This window comes from Corapipo altera, unplaced genomic scaffold (genome assembly GCF_003945725.1).
Source record: "Corapipo altera isolate COAL_440 unplaced genomic scaffold, ASM394572v1 142, whole genome shotgun sequence".
In the NCBI taxonomy this organism is placed as follows: Eukaryota; Metazoa; Chordata; class Aves; order Passeriformes; family Pipridae; genus Corapipo; species Corapipo altera.
The window spans coordinates 1,324,044-1,345,140 of NW_020884966.1; the positions used below are offsets into that span (position 1 = coordinate 1,324,044).

Genomic DNA, 21,097 nt, shown 5'->3' on the forward strand with positions numbered 1-21,097 from the left:
TTTCCCTGTTCTTTATTAAGTCTCTTGATCTCCTCTAGATTTGCAAGGATAAAAGTGAACTGCTTGTTTTTGGTCTTGGGCACCATTAGCTTTGCTCTGCTCTTTTGTGTTGAACACCGAACCTGTTTGCTCCAACACTGAGAATCTTTTGAAATTGAAATTTTACGTCAGAGGAAACAATTACTGAACACAGCGTTTGTGTGTCCAGTTCAGATATTTAGAGTTAAGTATCTTAAACCCTGATGAGCTCTGTGTACCTCTCTATGATCTTTGCTTTTCCACAGCTGCTCGTTTGCTTCCTATAAAAAACAAATTAATAAAGTAGGAGAAAAGGAAGTTTTAGAGTATCAGGAATGTGCCTCGGTGCTCACACACTTTCAAGTCAGCCTGTGCAGATTGAAAGTTTAACCAAGAGCCATCTCCTTTGTAAAGAATGCAGATAATTTTTTTTTTTCCTGGCAAAAAAAAAAAAAAAGAGTAACCTGATATGAGTCTGACAGTGTCGTTTAGTTAAGTGCTTCCATCTGTTGCTTGCTATTTCCCTTACTCATGACCTCTCTTTCTCTCTCCCCCTCCTTCTCCTTTAGCCCCTTTGAGGAAAGCAAAGTTTGTGGAGAGCCCTCGAATCCCAGAGTCTGAGCTTGGCTCCCCAACCCTCTCTGCAGCCCAGAAGCTGGACGTTGATGCTTTCTGCCCTGGTAAGCCCCTTGCGAAGGCTCTGCGGGAACAGGGAGAACAGGCAATTCCAGCCAGAAGGATTTTTAAAATATCACTTTGCCCAGGTGGTTGATTGGACCTCCCCCAACCCCAGTTTCACTGGCTTGGAAACTTGACTAAGGAATAATTTGGAATTGTTGCCCATTTTACGTTTGTTTCTCTCAGTCCTGCGTGTGGCCGCTCTCCCCTCGGAATAATTTAGAGAGGATAAAAACAAGCCAGTGAATGCACTGCTTTAAATTTAATTTTTAATGCTGCTCTGCAGAGAGGCTGCAATAAAACCGCATTTCAAAAATATCATTAAATCAGCTAAAAAACCAAAACCGTGGGACCTTGTAACCTGCACCAGGAAAATCGGGGGGGGGGGGGGGGGGGGGGGGGGTTTTTTTTTTAACCAATATTTTATTTTTAAAGAAACACTGTTTGATTTATGCATCCTGTAGTAGTTGCTCTGAAAAGTGTTCATCTTGCTCGAGGCCTCTGGTTGAAACATAAATAGAAGTGGGTCATGTCCCTTCCTGGCTTGACCCCGTTCTCATCCGTGGGCTCGGGCGGGCGCTGCCGAAATCCCCCCCGAGCCCAGGCAGAGCCAGCAGATGTGTGAGTGAGTGTCTGGAATCCTGGCCTCATTTCCCAAATTTCTTCCTAACTTGGAAGTTGGGCAGCCTGGGGAGGGCTGGAGGCACTGGGAGGAGGCTGGAAAGCAGCAACAGCAGCAGCAAGTGTTTGGGTGGGTTTTGTGGTGAATCCTGCACTTCCCTGCCCTGGCTTTCCCTCGTTAGGAGCCGAGGGGATCCGTGCTCACTGCAGGCTTTGGATGTGTTGAAATGGTGTGTAAATGTGGGACATGTGCCTCTGAAATCTGCAGCTACAGTAGCCAAGGTCATGCTAATAAATGGCTCTGTGGAATCAGGGGGTTTATTTCCGTGGCTGGTGAACTTGTGGAAGAGCTTCTGGAGCACCCAAAATTGGAGGGATTAATTGAATGGTGTCCAAATTTTGAATGTGGGCTTGCTTTAATGTATTGTGTCTGAAAGAGGAGTTGTCTTAGGAAATAAAAAGACAGTCCCTGTGCTTGGCAGTGCCTCCTTTGAGGCCACAGTTGCCTTGAAAAGTGCTGCTCCTTTTTCAGTCACCGTGAATTACAATTAAAATTGTGCTGTTGCAGCCCTTTTTTTCCTGACTGAATGGCTTCCTCTCTCATGTTTATAATTGTTAATAATTATAAACTTATTATGATTGCATCCACAGAGAATTAGAATGGAATTGTGAGTTTGGCTTGAAAAGCATCAATTCCACATTCCCGTGCCTGCACGTGTGTCTCCCTCTGCCCCAGCTTTGAAGGGCAGGACTCCTGCCAAGCCCAGGGCTGGGCTCTGGCAGTGGGATCTGCAATTCCTTTAATGTCTTTTTTTGCTGTTTGATTTCCTCTTGCTGATAGTGGAGTGATCTGAAAGGAAAAGTGGAGTTTTGTACTACCTGGAAGTGTCGTTAAAGGAAGGAAGGGGGAAAAGTGACAGCAGGGGGGTTGTCACAGTGGAGTCAAGGAACTATTTATCTTGGAAAAGACCTTTAAAATCATCAAGTCCAACCATAAACCCAACTGTGCCAAGGGCACCACTAAACCACGTCCCCAAGGGCCTTGTTGGTGTACTTGGAATAGGGAGGAGTCTGTTGGGGGTGTCTGAAGCTGTTCATGGAAGGAAGGTGCCTGGATCTATGGAAGGTGCCTGGATCTATGGATCCTGCTGGGAGAGTGGCAGTAACGTGAGGGCTGGAGGTTTTGCTGGGCTGGAAGGCTGGATTGAAGGAGCTCAGGAGATGAGACCTTGGAGGGAAGCAGGTGGCTGGGGGGGATCCTTGTGTAAAGAAGAAAAGAAAGAACAAAGATGTGGACAACTTGTAGGGACCAAAGGACTTTGAGTCTGGGTGTAGGGCCCAGCTCCTGATGGGAAGGTGGAGGAAGAGGGGCTGAGTCCTACCCTGGACCATGGCAAAGCTTCAGGCACTGCCTGCAGTCAGTTTTCCAGGGAAATACAGCTCCTTTCTTCAGTGTTAGGCTTCCTCTAACCCTCTTTTAAAACATGTGTGTCCTGTGAAGGATTAATTAGCACACAGGGCTAAATCCTGAGCATCTCCAGGAATGATGGTGTGAGCTGAAAGAAGGAAGAAAATCAGGCTGAAGGTCTGCCTGGCAATGGAGTGGAGGTGGAGTGGTTTGTAACGTGATCCCTGACAAGAAATGTAATTAATTATATGCTTAAAGGCAGTTTAAAACCCTAACTAGCAAAGAAAAGAGAACATTATCTGCTCTGCACCCAGGAATGACAGTTTCAATTGGAGATGCCGAGAGGTGAAGTTTTTGCTCAGTCCCAAAATGTTTATTTTAAGGCTTCAGGCAAATTTCAGCACATTCCAGGGAGGTGGTTTCCTGAGCAACCAGGGTGCCACCAGTGGCCTCTCGTGCTCCTGGGGGGAGGATTGGTTGTGACATCTCCAGGGTGAGTCAGTGTGTGTGGGGTGACACGCTCCCGGTGTTCCAACTTCGAGGAAAAAGAAAGAACATCAAGGTGCTGAGTGTCTTTTGAGGGAAGTTTTAATAGCAAGGATGTGGTGAAGTTTTAAGCTTGCTATGATCTTTTTTTTTTTTTTTTTTTAAATTACATTTGTTGTTTGGAGGAAGGAGTGTAGGTGGCTAAAAATTAATTAAATCTTTTCAGGTGAAAGCAGAAATTGGCTCACATTTTATAGTTGTTGCATCTCACATGATGACAAAAAAGCCGTTTCACGGCTTTGAGAAACCCATTCGTAGCAGAATTATATTTCTGTAAATGTTCTTCTGATTGCAGTGCTTGTTCAGAGTTCAATCCAGCACTTTCTGCCTTGGAGTGTCAGTGGAGGAGAAGGAATTGGTTCCTTGTTTCTACCCTGTGAGGGTGGGGAGGCCCTGGCACAGGTTGCCCAGAGAAGCTGTGGCTGCCCCTGGATCCCTGGAAGTGTCCAAGGCCAGGTTGGACAGGGCTTGGAGCAACCTGGGCTAGTGGAAGGTGTCCCTGCCCATGGCAGGGGGTGGCACTGGATGATCTTTCAGGTCCCTTCCAACCCAAACCCCTCTGTGACTCAGTAACTTAATGGAGACTTTATTGAGAGGATCTGAAAAGTTTCTGATCCACCCTCCCTCCTTGTCTCTCCTGATCCTGCAGACACTGCTCAGCAAAGGTCTTTGTGTTTTCCTTCTTGTCAGCCTTCCAAAGGTAGTGGGACCCTTGGGATGACACCCCCACAGCCATCACTGCTCTTCAAGGGGGAGAAGGTGGAACAGTAGCAGTTGTAGACCTTCAACCCTCCATTGTTCAACTTTTAAACCTCCTCTGCAGTGGTTCTGGTGACTCAATGTAGTGTGTAGGTTTTTCCCCCACTTCACCACCCCCAGTCCCTTAGTTGTGGTCACGAGGGCATCTTCCTTTGAGCTGCTTTTTGTTACTCATGGTGGCTAAAACATGTTTTGACTTCTAAGTACTCAGGAAACCTCTTGGCAATGGTCAGAGATGGATGGTGCTTTCAGGTAACGGCCCTTTGCCTCAGATTAATGTTTGCAGTTGCATTTTGTGTGATTTATTACCTTGGCGCCGTGTTCCAAAGGCTAAGTGTGTTATGACATTATCTTTTAATTTGATTAACTCCTCCTTCAGAAATTTTGGGACACAAATGTTGAGTGTCTGGTCAGGGGCTGTTTGCTTGTTCCACATTAGGCTGGCAGGCATCTGTTTCCAGCCCTGATTGAGTTAGGAACCACAGACAGGGAGGGGTGATTTACCATCTCAGCAGCACTTGTGTTCATCTCATCACTCCTTTTTTCTCTTCCTTTGGTTGAAGAGTCGTTGAGGTTGCTGTCTGCTTGCTGCTGCTGCTTTCTTATCACCATGTAAAATGTGTATTTTTCGTTTTACACGATCCACGCGCTCCCCCTGAACGCAACAAAACATCTCTCAGGTGTTGCAAAAAGCTCTTTCAGAGGGAATGCAGGAACCAGCTTTGTGCTCTGATGTTTCCTGGTGAAAATACAGGCAGTGAGGCAAAAATACCCACAGAATTTCAGCCAGCAAGATCCTGCTCCAACCTCTGTGCTACTGCACAGCGATGGGCTGGGGGATGGAGAGGGAACAGTCAAACCAGCCATAGTCTGACAAAGGGTTTTACTGTTGGATCTTGTGGTTGTCCCAGCATTACCAAGCCCACTGACCTGAAGGGAATGGGAAATCGTTGTGATCAGCCCTCATTGCAGGAGAGCAGTAATTTGGCACATCGGTTGCCATGGCAGCGATTGACTTTTCTCCAGCCGCTCTTGGGATGTTTCTGGTTCCTTCTGCCGTATCAAGGGATGGAAACAGCTTCAGAATGAACTCCTGGATTAACAAAACAAGCCCCACCCTGGTCTGAAATTCCGGTTCTGAGAGAGGAATGCTGAAGGCATTGGTAGAATTCCAGGTGTGAATCCATTTGGGATTGGCCACAGAGCACTTGTCATTCGGTATCGTCGAGTTTGGAGAATAGTGACTGGGTTCAGAGTTTAGGGTTTATTGAATCTTCTTGTCAAAGGGAAGACGCTCAAGAGAAGAAGTGAAAACAATATTAATCCCACAGATTATTGCCATATGTTCTAACTGTTAAATATTTGGAGGTATCATGGTATTCTTGAAGCTTCCTAATGTGGTCTGTGAATGACCAACTTCCCTTACAACCCAGGGTTTGAGTTCGTCTCTCTGGGGGAAAAAAAAAAAGGGGAAAAAAGAGGGGAAAAGGCTCTTAAATGATCCAAGTTCCATTAATGTGAAGAACTTCAAAGTGTTGTGACTGCTGCCAAAGCTGTCACCTGGATGGTGTGTTGCACATCGGGTGCTTCAGCAACAGAAGTTCCTGCAGCCTCCCCCTCTGGCTACCCATCCCAATGGATCCCAGGGAATCTAAGGAGTTGTTTTGCCTTATCAAGCAGGGGTGCTTGCTTTGAGCTGCCTGTTGGGGAACAGTAAATTTTTTGTGCTGATACTTCAGCTCATTGAATATTTAGAGCTTTCTGTCTTATACCAGCAAAGCAACCCTGTTCACTTTGCAGCTGCCACTGCTGGGCCTGAGAGGATGAGTGTGAAACCTCCTTTCCTTCCAAATCAACAGATTTCCTGTTGATTGAGTGGCTGCTGCCTGAGGAGTTTCCTCTTCCAGTGGATTGTTTTTTGAAAACAAGGGCAGCCTGCACCAGTGCTTCCAATTCACAGAATCCCAGACTGGTTTGGGTTGGAAAAGACCTTAAAGCCCATCCAGTGCCACCCCCTGCCATGGGCAGGGACACCTTCCACTAGCCCAGGTTGCTCCAACCCATCCAGCCTGGCCTTGGACACTTCCAGGGATCCAGGGGCAGCCACAGCTTCTCTGGGCAACCTGTGCCAGGGCCTCCCCACCCTCCCAGGGAAGGATTTCTTCCCAATATCTCATCTAAACCTGCCCTCTGGCAGTTTGAAGTCATTACTGTTGAAGGTGAGGGCAGGTTTTGCAGGAATGCATATAAATTCTGTCTTTTTGAGAACATCTCCATCCCTGGAGGTGTCCAAGGCTGGGTTGGATGGGGCCTGGAGCGTTTGATTTGCTCCAGGGTTGTGTTCCAGTGCTGACTCTCTGTGCCACTTTGGGTGTAGAACTTTGTGCTGCAGGCAAAGGGGAGGATTTAGGTAAGTTCAGGGACTGTTCCAGTGGATGGGGTACATGGGATGATGGCAGGTCCTGGACTCTCAGCCCAGTGCAGATCTCCAGCACTATCCCAGTAGTCTCTGCTTGCTCAAATGCCTCAAATCACCTCTTCTGCAAAGGGCTCCATCTTCAGCTCCTTTGTTGGCCAAAGACATCCACCTGTAAAGCAAAGTTATCTATTGTAGATGGGACAAAGACATGGCTAATAATGGGACATCACTGTGTCTTCCACTGGAGTCACTGGACCTTCTAATGATGGATAACTTACCTGGAATTTCACTCTGCAGCAGTTTCAGCTCTGGCTTAGATCACGGGACATGGATTTATCTTAAACCTGACAGATTCTGCACAGGTCAAAGTCTCCTGACTCAGACCCAGAAATCATACTGAAAAGTTGCAATGGATTTTTTTTTCCCCCTGTAGGTCTCAGGTAACAAATCTCTCTCCTGTTTGCCTTCTGCTTAATTTCTTTTGGACAATCTATTACACTTGGTAATCAAAGGCATCTGCTGCCAGTGTCATCCAAGTGAAATTTGCAGCTGCTTTTCCACCTTCAGGATCTCAGTTTATTGCTGGCAGAATGGTAAAATGTGCCCTTTGAACTCCCAGCAGTGCTGCCCACTCAGTGCTGAAGGCTCTGGTGTTTCTCAGTGTCTTCCTGAAGTGTCACAGGAGCTCTGGTCTGCACTTGCATTTTATAATTATCAGTTCTGGCCAAAACTAAATCATTGCCTCTGGATTTTCCCTTCTTTTGGAGAGAAGACCCTTCAGTACCTCCAGTTTGGGGAGGATACTGCCTGTCAAACTAGATTTGGGGATTCACTTCAGCCTTGTGCATCCTGTGGGGATGCTGTTCCTGCTCAGCCCCTGCCAGGCTGGTGTTGGCACACGATGGGTCCTGGGGCAGTGACAACCTGGCCTGGTGGTGACAGCCCTGTCCCAGTTGCCTTTGGGCTCCTGCTTACAATGCTCTCAATGTCTTTACAAACCTCATCTTCCTCTTTAGCTCCTGCAGCTGTTGAGGTCTTTAGGAGCTCTCCAGGCGAAGTTTATTCAGAAGTCGGGCTTCACCTTGTGTTTATGCCTGTCCTGAGTGGAAATACTGGGGTGCTAAGGGAGGCAGAAAGGAAGGAGATGATGGTTGCTGGAGTTCTTGGTCATGCTTGTGCTGTTAGTGACTAATTAATGAGTAACCAGCCCTCCCTTTTTTCTCCTGGCTCAGATATTTATTCCCAAATACTCCGCAGTCCAGAGGAAGCACTCAGTAACTCCACTTCTTTCCCCACAATATTTTGGGCTGCTGTCATTTTGTTTCAGCATTTTATGGAGGCAGACCCTTCCCTGTTGATTTTACCAGCTCTACCAGCAGAAGGAGGGGTGGTTGCATTCGTAGGGAAGTGCTCCATTCTTCCATAGGCCTGGTTCCCATGTCCCAGTGCCGACACGAGCCGGGCCGATCGAAGTCCTTGAGCCTGAGCGACGCTATGGGGAGCTGCTCCTGAGTGAAAATATGCAGCTCTCTGAAAGCCACACCATGACTGGTGCTCTCCTGCCAGTTGCCTTGACTTCCTCACCCTCCCCAGGCCCGCAGAACAAGAACTTCTTTATCCTTTTCCAGCCTGGCTGTTTGTTGTTGCCCCTGTGAAATCGGGTCTCCCCCATCCCGTCTGCTCCGTTCTCCGGGGCAGCAAAGCTGCACTTGGACCCCTGAAGAGAGGAGATCAATTTGCTCACAACCCTCCTGGACCACAGTAGATTTTCTGCTTCATTAAGCAGGATTTTTGATGTTTTATGTCACTAATTATTTGACTCCAGATCGCTTGGAAACAATTCCTTTGAATTGGAACACGACCGCTTTGGCCGGCTGCCAGTTTGGAAGCACAGCCTTGCTGGGAAGCACTGGTTGTACCAGCCTGGTCCAATTCCTCCAGTGGTCAGGAACTTACTGCAGGCTCCAAAATTGTCTTTGAGCTGAGACTGTAGCAAATGTTATGGGTGAAATGCAGATCCTGAGTAACTCACTGTGCTGTTGGGGGGATTTGGTTTGAGTGGGGTAAGATTTTCATTGATGTAGTTTATGCTTTAGAGAAGCAGTAAATTTTAAATGGATCTCATCCATATGGACAGTAGTCTTCCCTCTCCAGTCATTGAAGGGATGTTAGAACAGCCCTAGACATTGGTTCTGTTTGAAAATAGCACAGAAAAGAATCAGAGAATCATCAATGGTTTGGGTTGGAAGGGGCCTTACAGCTCATCCAGTCCCACCCCCTGCCATGGGCAGGGACACTTGGCACTAGCCCAGATTGTTCCAACCTGGCTTGGCATTCTAAAAGCTGGTAACAACAGTAATTGTTCCGTTCTCTGTAGCAGTTTTTATACCCAGACAGAACTTAGGAAATCTTATTTAGCTCTATAATGGTGTAGTGGGTTTTTGAGGTTATTGTCAGTGTTGCAAGTGCAAGGTCACAGTTTAGTCTGATTTGCTTATAATAAATTTGCTCTGGGGATGTGCTGATAGATCAGATCAGATCAGGTGATGACAAGGCCTTTGTGCTGTCATTGTCTCTTGCTCAGCTACAACCCCACGACCTCCCAGTTAACAGTGGTCAAAGGGGGACAGGAAAGTCATAACCAGTAAAGGTTTGGCTCATGATATACTCGTTGGGTTTTGACCTGGCAAAACCATCTTGGGAGAAGGAAAGTTGCTTGTCAAAATGCCCTTCTGCAGATTTTTCTTCCCAAAGTGCTGAAATTGGGGCTGGTTGCTGCCTTGGGGGGGGACAAAAAAAGGGTCTGAGCTGGCTCTGCTCCTCTTGTAGCTGCTGAGAATGGAAAGGAGTGTGTGGGCTTTGCAGATGGAAATCTAAATTGATTTTGCACATTGATGGAAATATCCTGTTTTATACATACATAAATAAATATATGTATTTTTTTGCCCCTGTTAGTTGGGCAGGGTTGGCCTGACCGTGAGGGAGCAGGTTCTGCAAAATTCCTGTGAGATTTCTCTCAGTTTTATGGTGTGAGAAATGGGAGGAGGAGGGAATGTGAGAGGTTTTGAAGACCAGTTGCTGAAATTAAAGATATTATTTGAGTGTATATGATGCAACATGCCTAATATAGCAAAATAAAAACAGGTTTTATGAAACAAATAGTATTTAAGGGAGTATTTGTCCTTTTTTGATATTAACCCCCCCCACCTGCATCACTAAGAGTGTAAGACACCAGCCTCAAACCTGTCTGGAATAAAAGGTCAGTTGAAAAACCTAAAAATAAATACCAAACAACTTTATTTAGGAGCCAAGGCCTTTAATCAATCAGTGGTGAGTGTTCAGAGCTGGGAGCACAGACCTGTGTTTGTGGTCAGGGGATGTTTTAGAGCTAAAATGCCAAAACTGTAAAGGAAGAACTAATTTCATCTGTGCTTTCCATCAGGGGGGGACTTTGTGCCTCCATCCTCATGTCCTTGATTTGTTAAAGAGCTCAGGAACCTTTGCAGGGATCGAAATGTAATCCTGCTTTCAGGAGATGTTCCACATGCCCAGGCTCATATTCATGATAATCATGGACTTTTTTTCCTCTATATCATATTGTTCTGTGATCAGTGCCCTGAATACCCTCTCATTTCCCCCATTCCCTTTTCTTTGGTCCTGAAATCCAGGAAAACTTGTCCCCATGTACATGCAGAGGTGGTTTTATCTCTAGAACATGAAATGCATGGAATTAGACCCTGTGAGAGCAATGAAGTTCCACTCACTGCCTGCTCTGGCTCAGAAGGGTTTGGGATTAAAAATAACTGTCTTTCTGACAATCCACTTGAAGGAATTATTAAAGGCTTGAAGGAATATTAAAGGACTGAAGGAATATTAAAGGACATCATCAGGAAAGGTGGTGGGGAGGGAGCAGGATTTACGTGCTGGGCTGAGGAGAATTCCTTTTGTTTGAATTTCTTCTGAGAGGAAATGTCTGTGGAAGTGGTGCAGGAGGCTGATGGAGTGGGATTAATGGTGGGAATTCTGGCAGTTTTCTTATAGAAATTCTTGGATGGAGCAGGAGGCAGTGGGGCAAGGGGAGCTGCACAGGGGGCACAGGTTGAGTTGGAGCTGCAGTTTTACCCACCCAAAGCTCAGTGGCTGTTTTTTGGCAGAGGAGAGGGCTCTGGGCTCAACATCCAGAAGAATAGATTTACTCTGCCACTTGTCAGTGGTGGAGTTGAAGTTGGTCAGGCTGTTTTCTGTTGCTCTCACAGAACTATTAATATTTGAGTCATAGAATTGTTAAGGTTAAAAAGACCTTTAAGATCACCAAGTCCAGCTGTTCCCCCAGCACCACCACGTTCACCATTAACCACGTCCTCAGGTGCCACATCCACGTGTTTTTGAGCACTTCCAGGGATGGGGACTACCTGTTCCAGGGTTGGACAACTCTTTTGGTGAAGAAATTTTCCTGCTGTCCAACCTGACCCTCCCCTGGCACAGCTGGAGGCCGTTCCCTCTCCTCCTGTCCCTTGTTCCCTGGCAGCAGAGCCCGACCCCCCCCCGGCTCCCCCCTCCTGTCAGGGGGTTGCAGAGCCAGAAGGTCCCCCCTGAGCCTCCTTTTCTCCAGGCTGAGCCCCCCCAGCTGCTCCTGCTGCTCCTGCTGCTCCAGCCCCTTCCCAGCTCCATTCCCTTCCCTGGACACGCTCCAGCCCCTCCATGTCCTTCTTGTCCTGAAAGGCCCAACACTGACCCCAGATTTGAGGTGTGACCTCAGCAGTACCCAGCAGAGGGGGGACAATGACACTGAACAGAGCAGCCCCTAAAAGCTGAGCTGTTTTTTAGTGCTTATATTAGTGCAGAGAGTGGGCAGGTGGGTCCTTGGTCAACCCCAGGACGTGGTATAATGTTCCCTTTCTTCCAGATGAGTTGGGCTTTGCAGCTCTCAGGGGGTTGCAGAGCCAGAAGGTCCCCCCTGAGCCTCCTTTTCTCCAGGCTGAGCCCCCCCAGCTCCCTCAGCTGCTCCTGCTGCTCCAGCCCCTTCCCAGCTCCATTCCCTTCCCTGGACACGCTCCAGCCCCTCTGTGTCCTTCTTGTCCTGAGGGGCCCAAACCAACACCAGGGTTGGAGGTGCAGTGGTACAAAAATAGACATTTACAGTGCTGGGGTTGGGCAGCTTCGTCCCTCAGTGGTTAAATTTTTAAAAAAAGTCTCTTCTCGATGTAAACAAGACTAATAAAAAAATCTTCCATTAATTCTGAGATTAGGGGGATATGCAGGAATGGTCAAGGACGTTTTCCAAATACAGCTCAAGTGTATCCAGAATAATTTAAAGCAGATGTACATAATAACGGGACAGATTCAGGTCACATGGAGAGAGGGAAGTTGTTAGATAAAACTCTGCAGTTATGTAATTGAAGATCAAAATCCAAAATGGTCTCATTTATTTCTCCCCTTCCATAGGTGCCTGCTCTCTGCACAGAACTATTCTATTTTTTTCTTGGCTAATTTAAGAGTTATTCATTTTTTTAAGATGATTCAGTCTCATATTCAGGCAAATTCAGGGATGGTGTCGCTTTAGGGAACTCTTACCTATTTCTTCTTGTTAGACATTCACTGAAATAGATTTCAGATGTTTTGGAAGTCAAAGTACAACCATTAAACCCAAAATATTCTCTGGAGTACAGACTCATTGTTAGTGTCTCCCAGGGGCACTGCCCTCCATCATTTATCTGGAATTAGATGATGGTGCCTATCAAACCAGTCACAGCATTACCAAATAAATCATAAAGGAATTTCATTTGCTTGTAAGCAATTGCAGCTGAAATGTGTGGCAGCTTTCATGCAGGAACTGAAAGGAGGGAAGAGAAACACTGTTTGAAAATTATCACGTACAAAAACATCGTACGTTTTGAATGGTTTCTTGAAAAGAGCGACCCTTATAACTGTTGTGAAACGTTATATTTGATTTTCAAGGAGCGCTCTGAACATTTATGAGCGCTTATGAACTCCATCCTGCTCCCTCTGACGCTGACAGAGGTGTTAAGAGCTGACCCCTTCCAAAATCCGAAGGGTATTTGTAGGTAAGACGTGTGCAAGAGCTGCCAGGCTCCGTAAAATTGCTCCTAAACGGCCTAAATCAGGTAAATTCCAGGGTGAATTGCAGAGCTCCGCTGACGGGTTTAATGTGGGTTGAATTTTTTGAAGGGAGGAAGGATCCAGGGGTAGAAATTGCTTGACAGGCTCAGGTTGTAATGTTTCTAATTTGCATTTTTTTTTTTCGGTTCAGTTTTTTAAAAAAAAAAAAAAGAAAAGAAAAAGTCATTAACTTAAAAGGATGGCAGAGGTAGCTGGCAGGTGTGGGGGTGTGCACTTCTGGGATCTGCTGCAGCTGTTTAAAATAAAGGGAAAAAAAGGTGGATGTGTGAGCCTTGGGTATCTTCACTCTTTTTGAAGTGTCTAAATAGTTGAATGTTGGATTTAATTATTATTAGTAATTAGTTAAGTGTAATATTTGAAAATGAAATATTTGAAATGTTTGTTATCCTGCAGTCTCAGGCAGGTGAGGAGCTCTCGGGCAGGTTGGTGGTGGTGATGCTCTGTCTCCTCCCTCATCCCACGCTCTCCTTCACCCCACGGAGCTCCAGTGACCTCACTGCTGATCCAGCCCCGCTCCCACCCCTCTCTCAGCCGATCCATGGATCAATCAGTCGATCCCCAGCAGCTTTTCTGTCCCCCAGCCTGCCCTGCCTTTGGCTACACGTGCTCTCCTTGGCAAAACAACCTCCCGGCATCCCCGACCCCCAATCTAATTAACCTTCTGCTGCTCTCCCTGCCTGTCCCACCTCTTGGGGCATCTGTTCCAGTGTAATTCAATCCAGAAGCAAAGTAAACAGTCAGGAAAGAATCATGGTGGAGAGGTGGAGAAATCCCATATTCCTGTTTCTTTTAGTTTTGTACGTCATGGAATGGTTTGGGTTGGAAGGGACCTTAAAGCTCATCCAGTGCCACCCCCTACCATGGGCAGGGACACCTTCCTCTAGCCCAGGTTGCTCCAAGCCCTGTCCAGCCTGGCCTTGGACACTTCCAGGGCTGGGACAACCCCAACAGAACACGACTCACCTTGTCTATAATCACCTTTAAAACCCTCTTCCATTGGTGTCCCCTTTGCACCCACTGTTACATTTACTGACCCCACACGAAAAATGCCTTTTTTAAACGTTACTAAAAATGATTCCCCAATCATTTAATAGGGAAACTTTTCCCCACTTGGAATTGGCTGTGTTTAATTGGAAGGCCAAGTGCTCCAAGCCTGGAGTCAGCATTTCAGGTACTGAAGTCAGAGATTTACGAGCTGTTGGCCACCGGTCCAAGGACTTTCATCACAGACCCAGCCTGTGCAGAGCACAAACACATTGCAGGGAATTGCTTATTTCTAATGACATAAATAAAAATCCATGAACAGCTCCAAGACAGATTAGTCTCCAAAGCCTGCAGCCTGCTTAGAAGCAGAGGTAATTTGTCCAAGGAGTACAGGGATTATTTATTATTTTTTGGTAAGAAAAATGTAAGCAACCAGCCCTCCTTTGCACTGCAAAAGCGAAAGAATGCAAAAATAAGACATTCAGAGTCTTTCTTAGTGAACTGTACAGAAATGAAAGGTATCCTCTAAAGAGTGAAAGATAATAATAAAAGATTATATGAAATATGCAACTGAATTTTTGGTAGTTGGTAGAAATGGTGTTAAAGGATACTTCTCTTAATCCTTAATCTTTGGAAAAAGCAGGTAACTGTAGGATTATATGGCAGAAATAAATAAAAGCTCTCAAAGAGACGTGAAACGGGATGTCCTTTTAGAATAAAATACTGCCTGTGTTTAGGTTATTTGGCATTTTTATCTCCCAGAGCATTAGAATACTGGGAACAGGAGCTCAGAGCCTGCAGATGTAACACTGCTCCGTGCCTGGAGTGATCCAGAGCGGGACACACAGAAGGGAAAATCAGGAGGGCAGGAGCTTCCCGTTCCCAGCACAGAGCCAGGGAAGGGAGGGAATTCCAAACCAGCCCCTCAGGCTCCTGTGCCCAGTGCTCCCTTAGGAGAAGTCTCATCTTCATGGTGGTGGAAAAGCAATGGAAAATCCAACATAAATGTGGCTCCATTACTCTGACTGAAGGTCCCTTCCAACCCAAAGCGTTCTGTGGTTCCCCTCAGAGCCAGGCTGGTTCCTGGTGGGTGCCAGGCTGGGTCACTGCTGTGCCCATTCCATGGGCGTTTCCCTGCAGAGAGTATTCTCCTTAAATCTCTCCCTGACAGCCCAGCTGGGCTCCATCAGTCTCTGGTGAGCCCCAGCTCTGCTTTCCTGGGCAACAAACCAAAGCACCCCAGAACCATTTGGGTTAATCCCAAATTCCATCGTGGAAACCAAAGAATTGCCTTTTTTTTTTTTCCCCTCCTATAGAAGAATCATTTCCCTTGTTTTCATTAAGAACTGAACTCAGCCTTCCCTGCCACGGTGAAGTTGCTGAGTAGGAGTTACCACGATTTAGGAATGTGTTCAAGACTTGTCTGCTCTGAAGCGCTTGGAAGACCTGGACAGGCAAATGCAGCTGACTTGGAGATGGGATGTGGCACTTACCTGGCTGTGGAATGGTGGGAGAGAGTCCCTGAGCACAATTCCCTGAGCACAAACGACAGGAACAGCTAAGGAACGCTGTCAGCTGCCATGAAAGCCCAAGTTCTGTGCTCTGATGGCCACGGGGAGCTGACAGAGACCTGGCTGGGTGGGTGGGTGGGTTTGAGTCATCTCCCAGCACAGCAGCACATCAGCTCCCAAGAACCCTTTTCCTCCCGTAGTTTTATGTGTGTTTATATAAAATTATAAGCTTTGTGCTGAACATAAAGGGACAGCAAGTTACACAGAACTCTTAAAAAGCCTCGTGCACGTGCAATGAGTCAGGGAGGGTTTTTTTATTCTTCTTTAAAATTCCTGGCACTGAGCTTTTAGTGCTTTTAGTGTTACTGACTGTTGATGCAGAGGCACATGAGCTGGTGCAGCAGCTCCAGACCATGGTGAGCATGTTGGATGCACTGATGGATTTGGGGTTTTCACATGCCCAGCTGGGCAGGGTGTTACTGGTTGTGGATGTACCAGAGGTTGCTTGCTGGATTTGGCTGGGGGGTGTGTTTGAGCTGCTGTAGCTGTTACAGCAGTGGTGTCAGAGAAGCTAAAAATACCTCAGGCCAGTTCAGTTATCAGCTCTGTGCTCAGATTTCCCTGGTGAGGCTGCAGGAACCGAGTGTGCTGAGGCGAGTGTAAAATGTGGCTGCAGCACCGACTGGATGGCACACGTGGGAGGGGAGAAAAAACAACTTCTACCCTTTCCTTGAACTTAGGAAGAGAGTATTAGGTCTTACTGTCAGCCCTGAAAGGCAACTTACAGCTTCTTTCCATAATACCCATTCAAGGCACCTCAGAGCTGTGCTGTCTCTTCTTTGACACTCAGTTAAACAACTGCACGTGTTTTTTAAGACCTAAGGAGGGAATAATCCAGTACAGTGGAGCTTTGCTTATGTTCAAAGTGATCTGTACTTTGAAAGCCAGGTTATAATAAAATAATTGATAGTTCTGCATGGAATGTGGAGCTCTCAGAGCTCAAGCTGTTGATACCCTGAGCCATGAGCAGCATCTCACAGGTAGTGAGCGTGGAGTGATGGGACACTCCACGGGGTGAATGGCCTTAAGCTGAAGGAGGGCAGGGTTAGATGGGATACTGGGAAGGAATTCCTCCCTGTGAGGGTGGGGGGGCCCTGGCACAGGTTGCCCAGAGAAGCTGTGGCTGCCTCTGGATCCCTGGAAGTGTCCAAGGCCAGGCTGGACGGGGCTTGGAGCAACCTGGGCTGGTGGAAGGTGTCCCTGCCATGGCAGGGGGTGGGAATTGATGGTTTTTCCAACCCAGACCTTTCCATGATTCTCTGAATTGCAATCACAGAATGGTTTGGGTTGAGGGGACCTCAGAGATGTTGTGGTTCTACCCCCTGCCATGAGGACTCTCATCAAAGCAGACAGTTATTATCCTCCGTATCTTCCATGGTCCAATGCAGTGACCTGGATAAGCTTGAAATTTTCTTTATTTTGCAGGTGAAAGCCAGTTTTGTGCCTGGTGGGGATTTCTTAGGGGCAGTAAAACAAAAAAGAAGGACAAGTTTAAACTCAACCTCCAAGGAGTGAGTTTGGTTTGGGAGTAGTTCCCAACACTGAGCTGAAGGAAACTGGCTGTGCCCAGTGCCCTGCAGTGCCCAAGCATCACCTGGGCACTCCCAAATCCTCCCAGGTGGGCAGTGCAGAGGTAGATCCAGCTGTTCCTTTCTGCCCAGATGTGTAACCAGCACTGTTTGAGTATTATTAATACCCTGGTCCTGAAGGCAGAACAGTAAACTTGTAATGATTCAGAACCTCCATATCCTGGGTACAGCTATTCAGGGTAAAGTCTGAAAGTCTTCCTTTTGCAAGGAAAAAAAAAATAACCTTGGAAACAAAAGTCTCTGTAATTTTCATTTTACGTAAGTGCCTCTGTTCTGGCTTGGGCTCCCAGAGACAGTAAATGCCCCCAGACTGACTGTGGGTGGTCAGCAGTTCAGCAAATTGGGCCATCCATCTAAATTTGTCTCTCTTAAATCTATGGGATTCACGTCAGCGTCGGTTCCAGCAGTACAGTGGGGATTCAATAACTTAAAGGAAGGCTCCTGTGATCCTACTGTATCATCCATTTTCATAACAGTGAAGCCACCGTGGAAGGACTGTTCCAGATGCTCGGCTCCCAGAGCTGGTGCTGGAGGAACACAGCCCGTGGTTGCACGGGAGATGCTCTGGGGTTTTTAATTTGCAGCAGTGAGACACCAGAAAATCGCTGTAAACTTGCTTGAGCTGTACACTGTGGGAGTAAATGGGGATTTCTGGAAGCAACTGGCTTAAATTTCCTGAGGTTTTGTACATATCCCACGTTCTGTGATCTGTGGGTTTCAGTTACAGTTATCAAAAAGCAATATTTTATGTAAGGTAACATCCTTTTACTGGAGCTGCAGCCCAAACCAGGACAGAGCTGGGAAATGGAGACGGGCTCTTTTCCAGATTGTACATTATCAGATGAATAATTAACTGTAGGCTAATTGCAAATCCTAATTAGTCTCCTGCAACTGCACTAAGCACAGTATTGCTTCAGTGTAACGTGGCAAGAACTTGACCTTCAGGGTTGACCCTGATGCTGGTGTGATGTGAACTTGACTTTCAGAACCCAACTTATGTGTGATAATGCAAGTTAAAAACCTCCAAGGATTTTTGTTATAAAGTCAAATGGATGCAGAAGTGCCAGTATCCATGCCTGGCCTTTTCCTGGTGTGCATTGCTGGCTGGGAGCTTTTCTGTGCCACTTTTCCTTCAGGTGGTGGGAAAAAATCAGGAACAATTATCTAGAACATTGGTTTTGGTCTGTTTTATAGCCTTGATGGGAAATTGGCAGGTGGACTTTGAGTTGTGGCCCACAGGGTGAGTGCAGAAGGTGGGTTGGTGTCTGGAGAGGCTTGATTTCTCTATAACCACGAGCAAGTTTGGGGACAGCAGGTGACAGTGGAAGGTGCACATGGATTTTCTGTCCTGATCTTTCCTCTTGACCACTCAGAAGCACAGGTTGGCTGCTCTGCAGCTCATGGAATCCTTTCCAAACAGCACCTGTAGCCTTGGCCTTCTCTGTGAGTAACTTGTAGGCAGTTCCTGTGTGAGGGAGGAGGGCAAATGCTCTCCTTTCTCCAGACATTCCCGTCCTCCAGTGGCTGTGCTGTGGGACAGCAGGATGCCTGGGTTTGCTTCCATGGGAGATAATAACAAATAATGAGAGGAGGAACTACAGCTAACCATTGGAAAAAACACATATTGACAATGCACGGCCTAAAATGAATGACCAGCACAGAATGGTAAAACAGGCCTGAACAACACGAATAACCTGAAAACCCGGATCCCGCGGGCGCAGCGGGAAGAGGTGGCGGCGTCGCGTTGGCAAAACCCCCGAGCAGCAGCCAAGGTAAACAATTCCTGTCTGAACCTGGTTTTTCTTCCCGTTTAGGTGACGCTGAGCAGGAGCTGGGACCCCCTCCATCCGTAGATGAGGCAGCAAACACACTCATGACTCGCCTGGGCTTCCTCCTCGGAGAGAAAGTCACGGAGGTTCAGCCAGGGCCCCAGTACAGCATGGAGGTGCAGGACGAGAACCAGGTATGGCCCCCCTGAGCCCTGCTGGCGTGGATTGGGATCTGTCTGGAGCAGGGGAGAGGGTGGGTGTTGTCTGACTCCACGGCAGCCAAGTGTCTCCCAGTGGTGCTGAGGGAAAGGCTGTGTGCCCTCGTCCCACAGTGACTCAGGGATCAGCTGCTGCCCAGTGGAAAAGCTGCTGTTGTTTTTCTGTTGCTGCAAATATAGGAGTGGGCAGCGTTTCTAATCAGATTACAGTGACCAAAATAAGCTGTTCTTGCCTCTGTCTTCGCTGTTTCAGAAGTGCTTTAACATAAAGGCTCCCGAGCCCTGCACGAGGCAGAGGGATGTGGTAATAGCCTGATTTTACAGATAGTCACAGTTCTTGCTCGTGTTTGCCCAACAAGGTGATTTCATGCTTGAAAACAGATAGAGAAGGCAAATCATAAAATCTTTATTGTGATGGAGCTTGTTACATCCCTCCTGGCTGGCTAGAAAGCAAAAATCCTCCGGGCTGTGATATAGATTTTGTGAAAACTGCCTGAGCCTGAATTTCTCCCTCCTTCTCCTCAAGCCTGGACGATTTACGGTGTTGGTGGGATGAGAATGAAACTAGGAGAGACATTTCCATCCCCATTTTTTTTTAAGTGACAGGTGGATAGTCCAATATGTAGCAGAAGAGGATGAAACTCAGCAACCACTTGTAATTCTCTAAGAGTCATTGTGTGGCTCTGCACAGGTCACTGAGATATTCAACACAGGTGTAATTCAGAGGACCTGAATTCCTTAAAAAAAGAGTTGGTGAAAAGTAGTAGCAGCCAGGAAGAGCCTGTCCTCAGCACAGGAAGGACATGGAGCTGTTGGAGCAAGTGCAGAGGAGGCCACTGAGGTCCCAGAGGGCTGGAGCCCCTCTGGAGAGCTGGGGGGTTCACCTGGAGAAGAGAAGGCTCCAGGGAGTCCTGAGAGCCCTTTCCAGGGCTTGAAGGGGCTCCAGGAGAGCTGGAGAGGGACTTGGGACAAGGGATGGAGGGACGAGACAAGGGGGAATGGCTTCCCACTGCCAGGGGGCAGAGTTAGATGGGATATTGGAAGAAACTCTTCCCTGTGAGGGTGGGGAGGCCCTGGCACAGGTTGCCCAGAGAAGCTGTGTGGCTGCCCCTGGATCCCTGGAAGTGGCCAAGGCCAGGTTGGGTTGACTGACACAAAAGGTTTTTGATCTCCTGGGCTAAAGTTTGCTTGAGAACCAAGAAATGTAGTTTTGTCAAGTTTTTGTCTTTAACACACACATTTTAACACTTTCATTCAAATTTTTAATGCAAGTTGTGATGGATTTGAAATGGACTTTACTATACATTGGGCCAGAAAATGTCCTTTTAACAGGCACCTATTTGAACTGAATACTTCAAAGCCAAGCAGAGCTTTCTACTATAAATGGTTCCTTTTGTTGTTGCCTTTTGACAAAAATTAAATTCCCATCTTTTCTCTGAAGCCAAAGATGTCTTTGGAGAATAAATAAAAGAAAAAATCTAAAGAGAAACAGCAGAGAGTTGTCCTCTAAAATAGATTGGTATCTTGGGCTGTGTGCTAATTTTTGCATGAAAAAGTTTTCCAGGGCCTTTGAATGCTATTCATGTGCTGGAGAAGATAAAGAGAGGCTGGTTCCTCAATTACCAAGTTAATTTTTCCCTTTCTTTGTGAACGTCTCCTGCTGTCAGCACTTGCCCAGAGTCATGGAATGCTCAAGGTTGGAAGTGACCTCAGGAGTCAGCCCATCCCATGGGCAGGCAGGGCTGGGTGCAGGGAGGGACCCTGGTGCTCAGGGCATGTCCAGGCAGGGGTTGAAGATCTCCAGGGGTGGGGAATCCATGGGCTCTTGGGGCAGCCTGTCCCAGGGCAGTCACTTCAACTGGGAAGAACTTTTCTAACAGAAAATGTGCTCAGTCGAACCCGTGACTGTCGCTCCTTGTCCTTTCCCTTTTCCCTTTTGAGAGGAGCGTGGTTGTGTGTTCTCTCCAAACCCCTGCAGGCAGTGGAAGGCTGCAGCTATCCCTAAATCCAGTGGAGTTGTCCCTTCTCCAGGCTGAATGAACCTTCTCCGTCAGCCTCTCGTCCTGCTCCTCCTCCTCCCCCTCTTCTTCCTCCTCCTCCTCCTCTCCATCAGTGTCTCCTCCTCCTCTCCATCATCTTCTCTACCTCAGCCCTACCCATCCCACATTTTTGGGGCCCTCCTCTGACTCTGCCATCTCCCACTGGCTGTCCCAGGACACAAATCCTGCCCAAGCTGAAGTTGCTTCTGAATGGCTGCAAATCGGGAAAACCTCTCCCAACTCTCCTTCCCAATTTTAGTTTCTTCCACTACCCTACATCAAGTCGTGTTGAAAATCACACAGTGAGACATTTGTGGGGTTTGCAAAGATGAATTCT

At 47.2% G+C, this 21,097-nt stretch overlaps 1 protein-coding gene across 7 annotated transcripts in view; it reads left to right on the plus strand.

Moving 5' to 3' along the window:
• Window positions 1-21,097, plus strand: part of TANC2 (tetratricopeptide repeat, ankyrin repeat and coiled-coil containing 2) — a 228,425-nt gene that overhangs the window by 111,289 nt on the left and 96,039 nt on the right. For all 7 annotated transcript variants that reach the window (XM_027664736.1, XM_027664738.1, XM_027664737.1 and 4 more), the window contains 2 exons: window positions 588-698; window positions 18,549-18,697. In XM_027664736.1, the coding sequence (XP_027520537.1) occupies window positions 588-698; window positions 18,549-18,697 (260 nt within the window). The remainder of the gene's footprint in view (window positions 1-587; window positions 699-18,548; window positions 18,698-21,097) is intronic.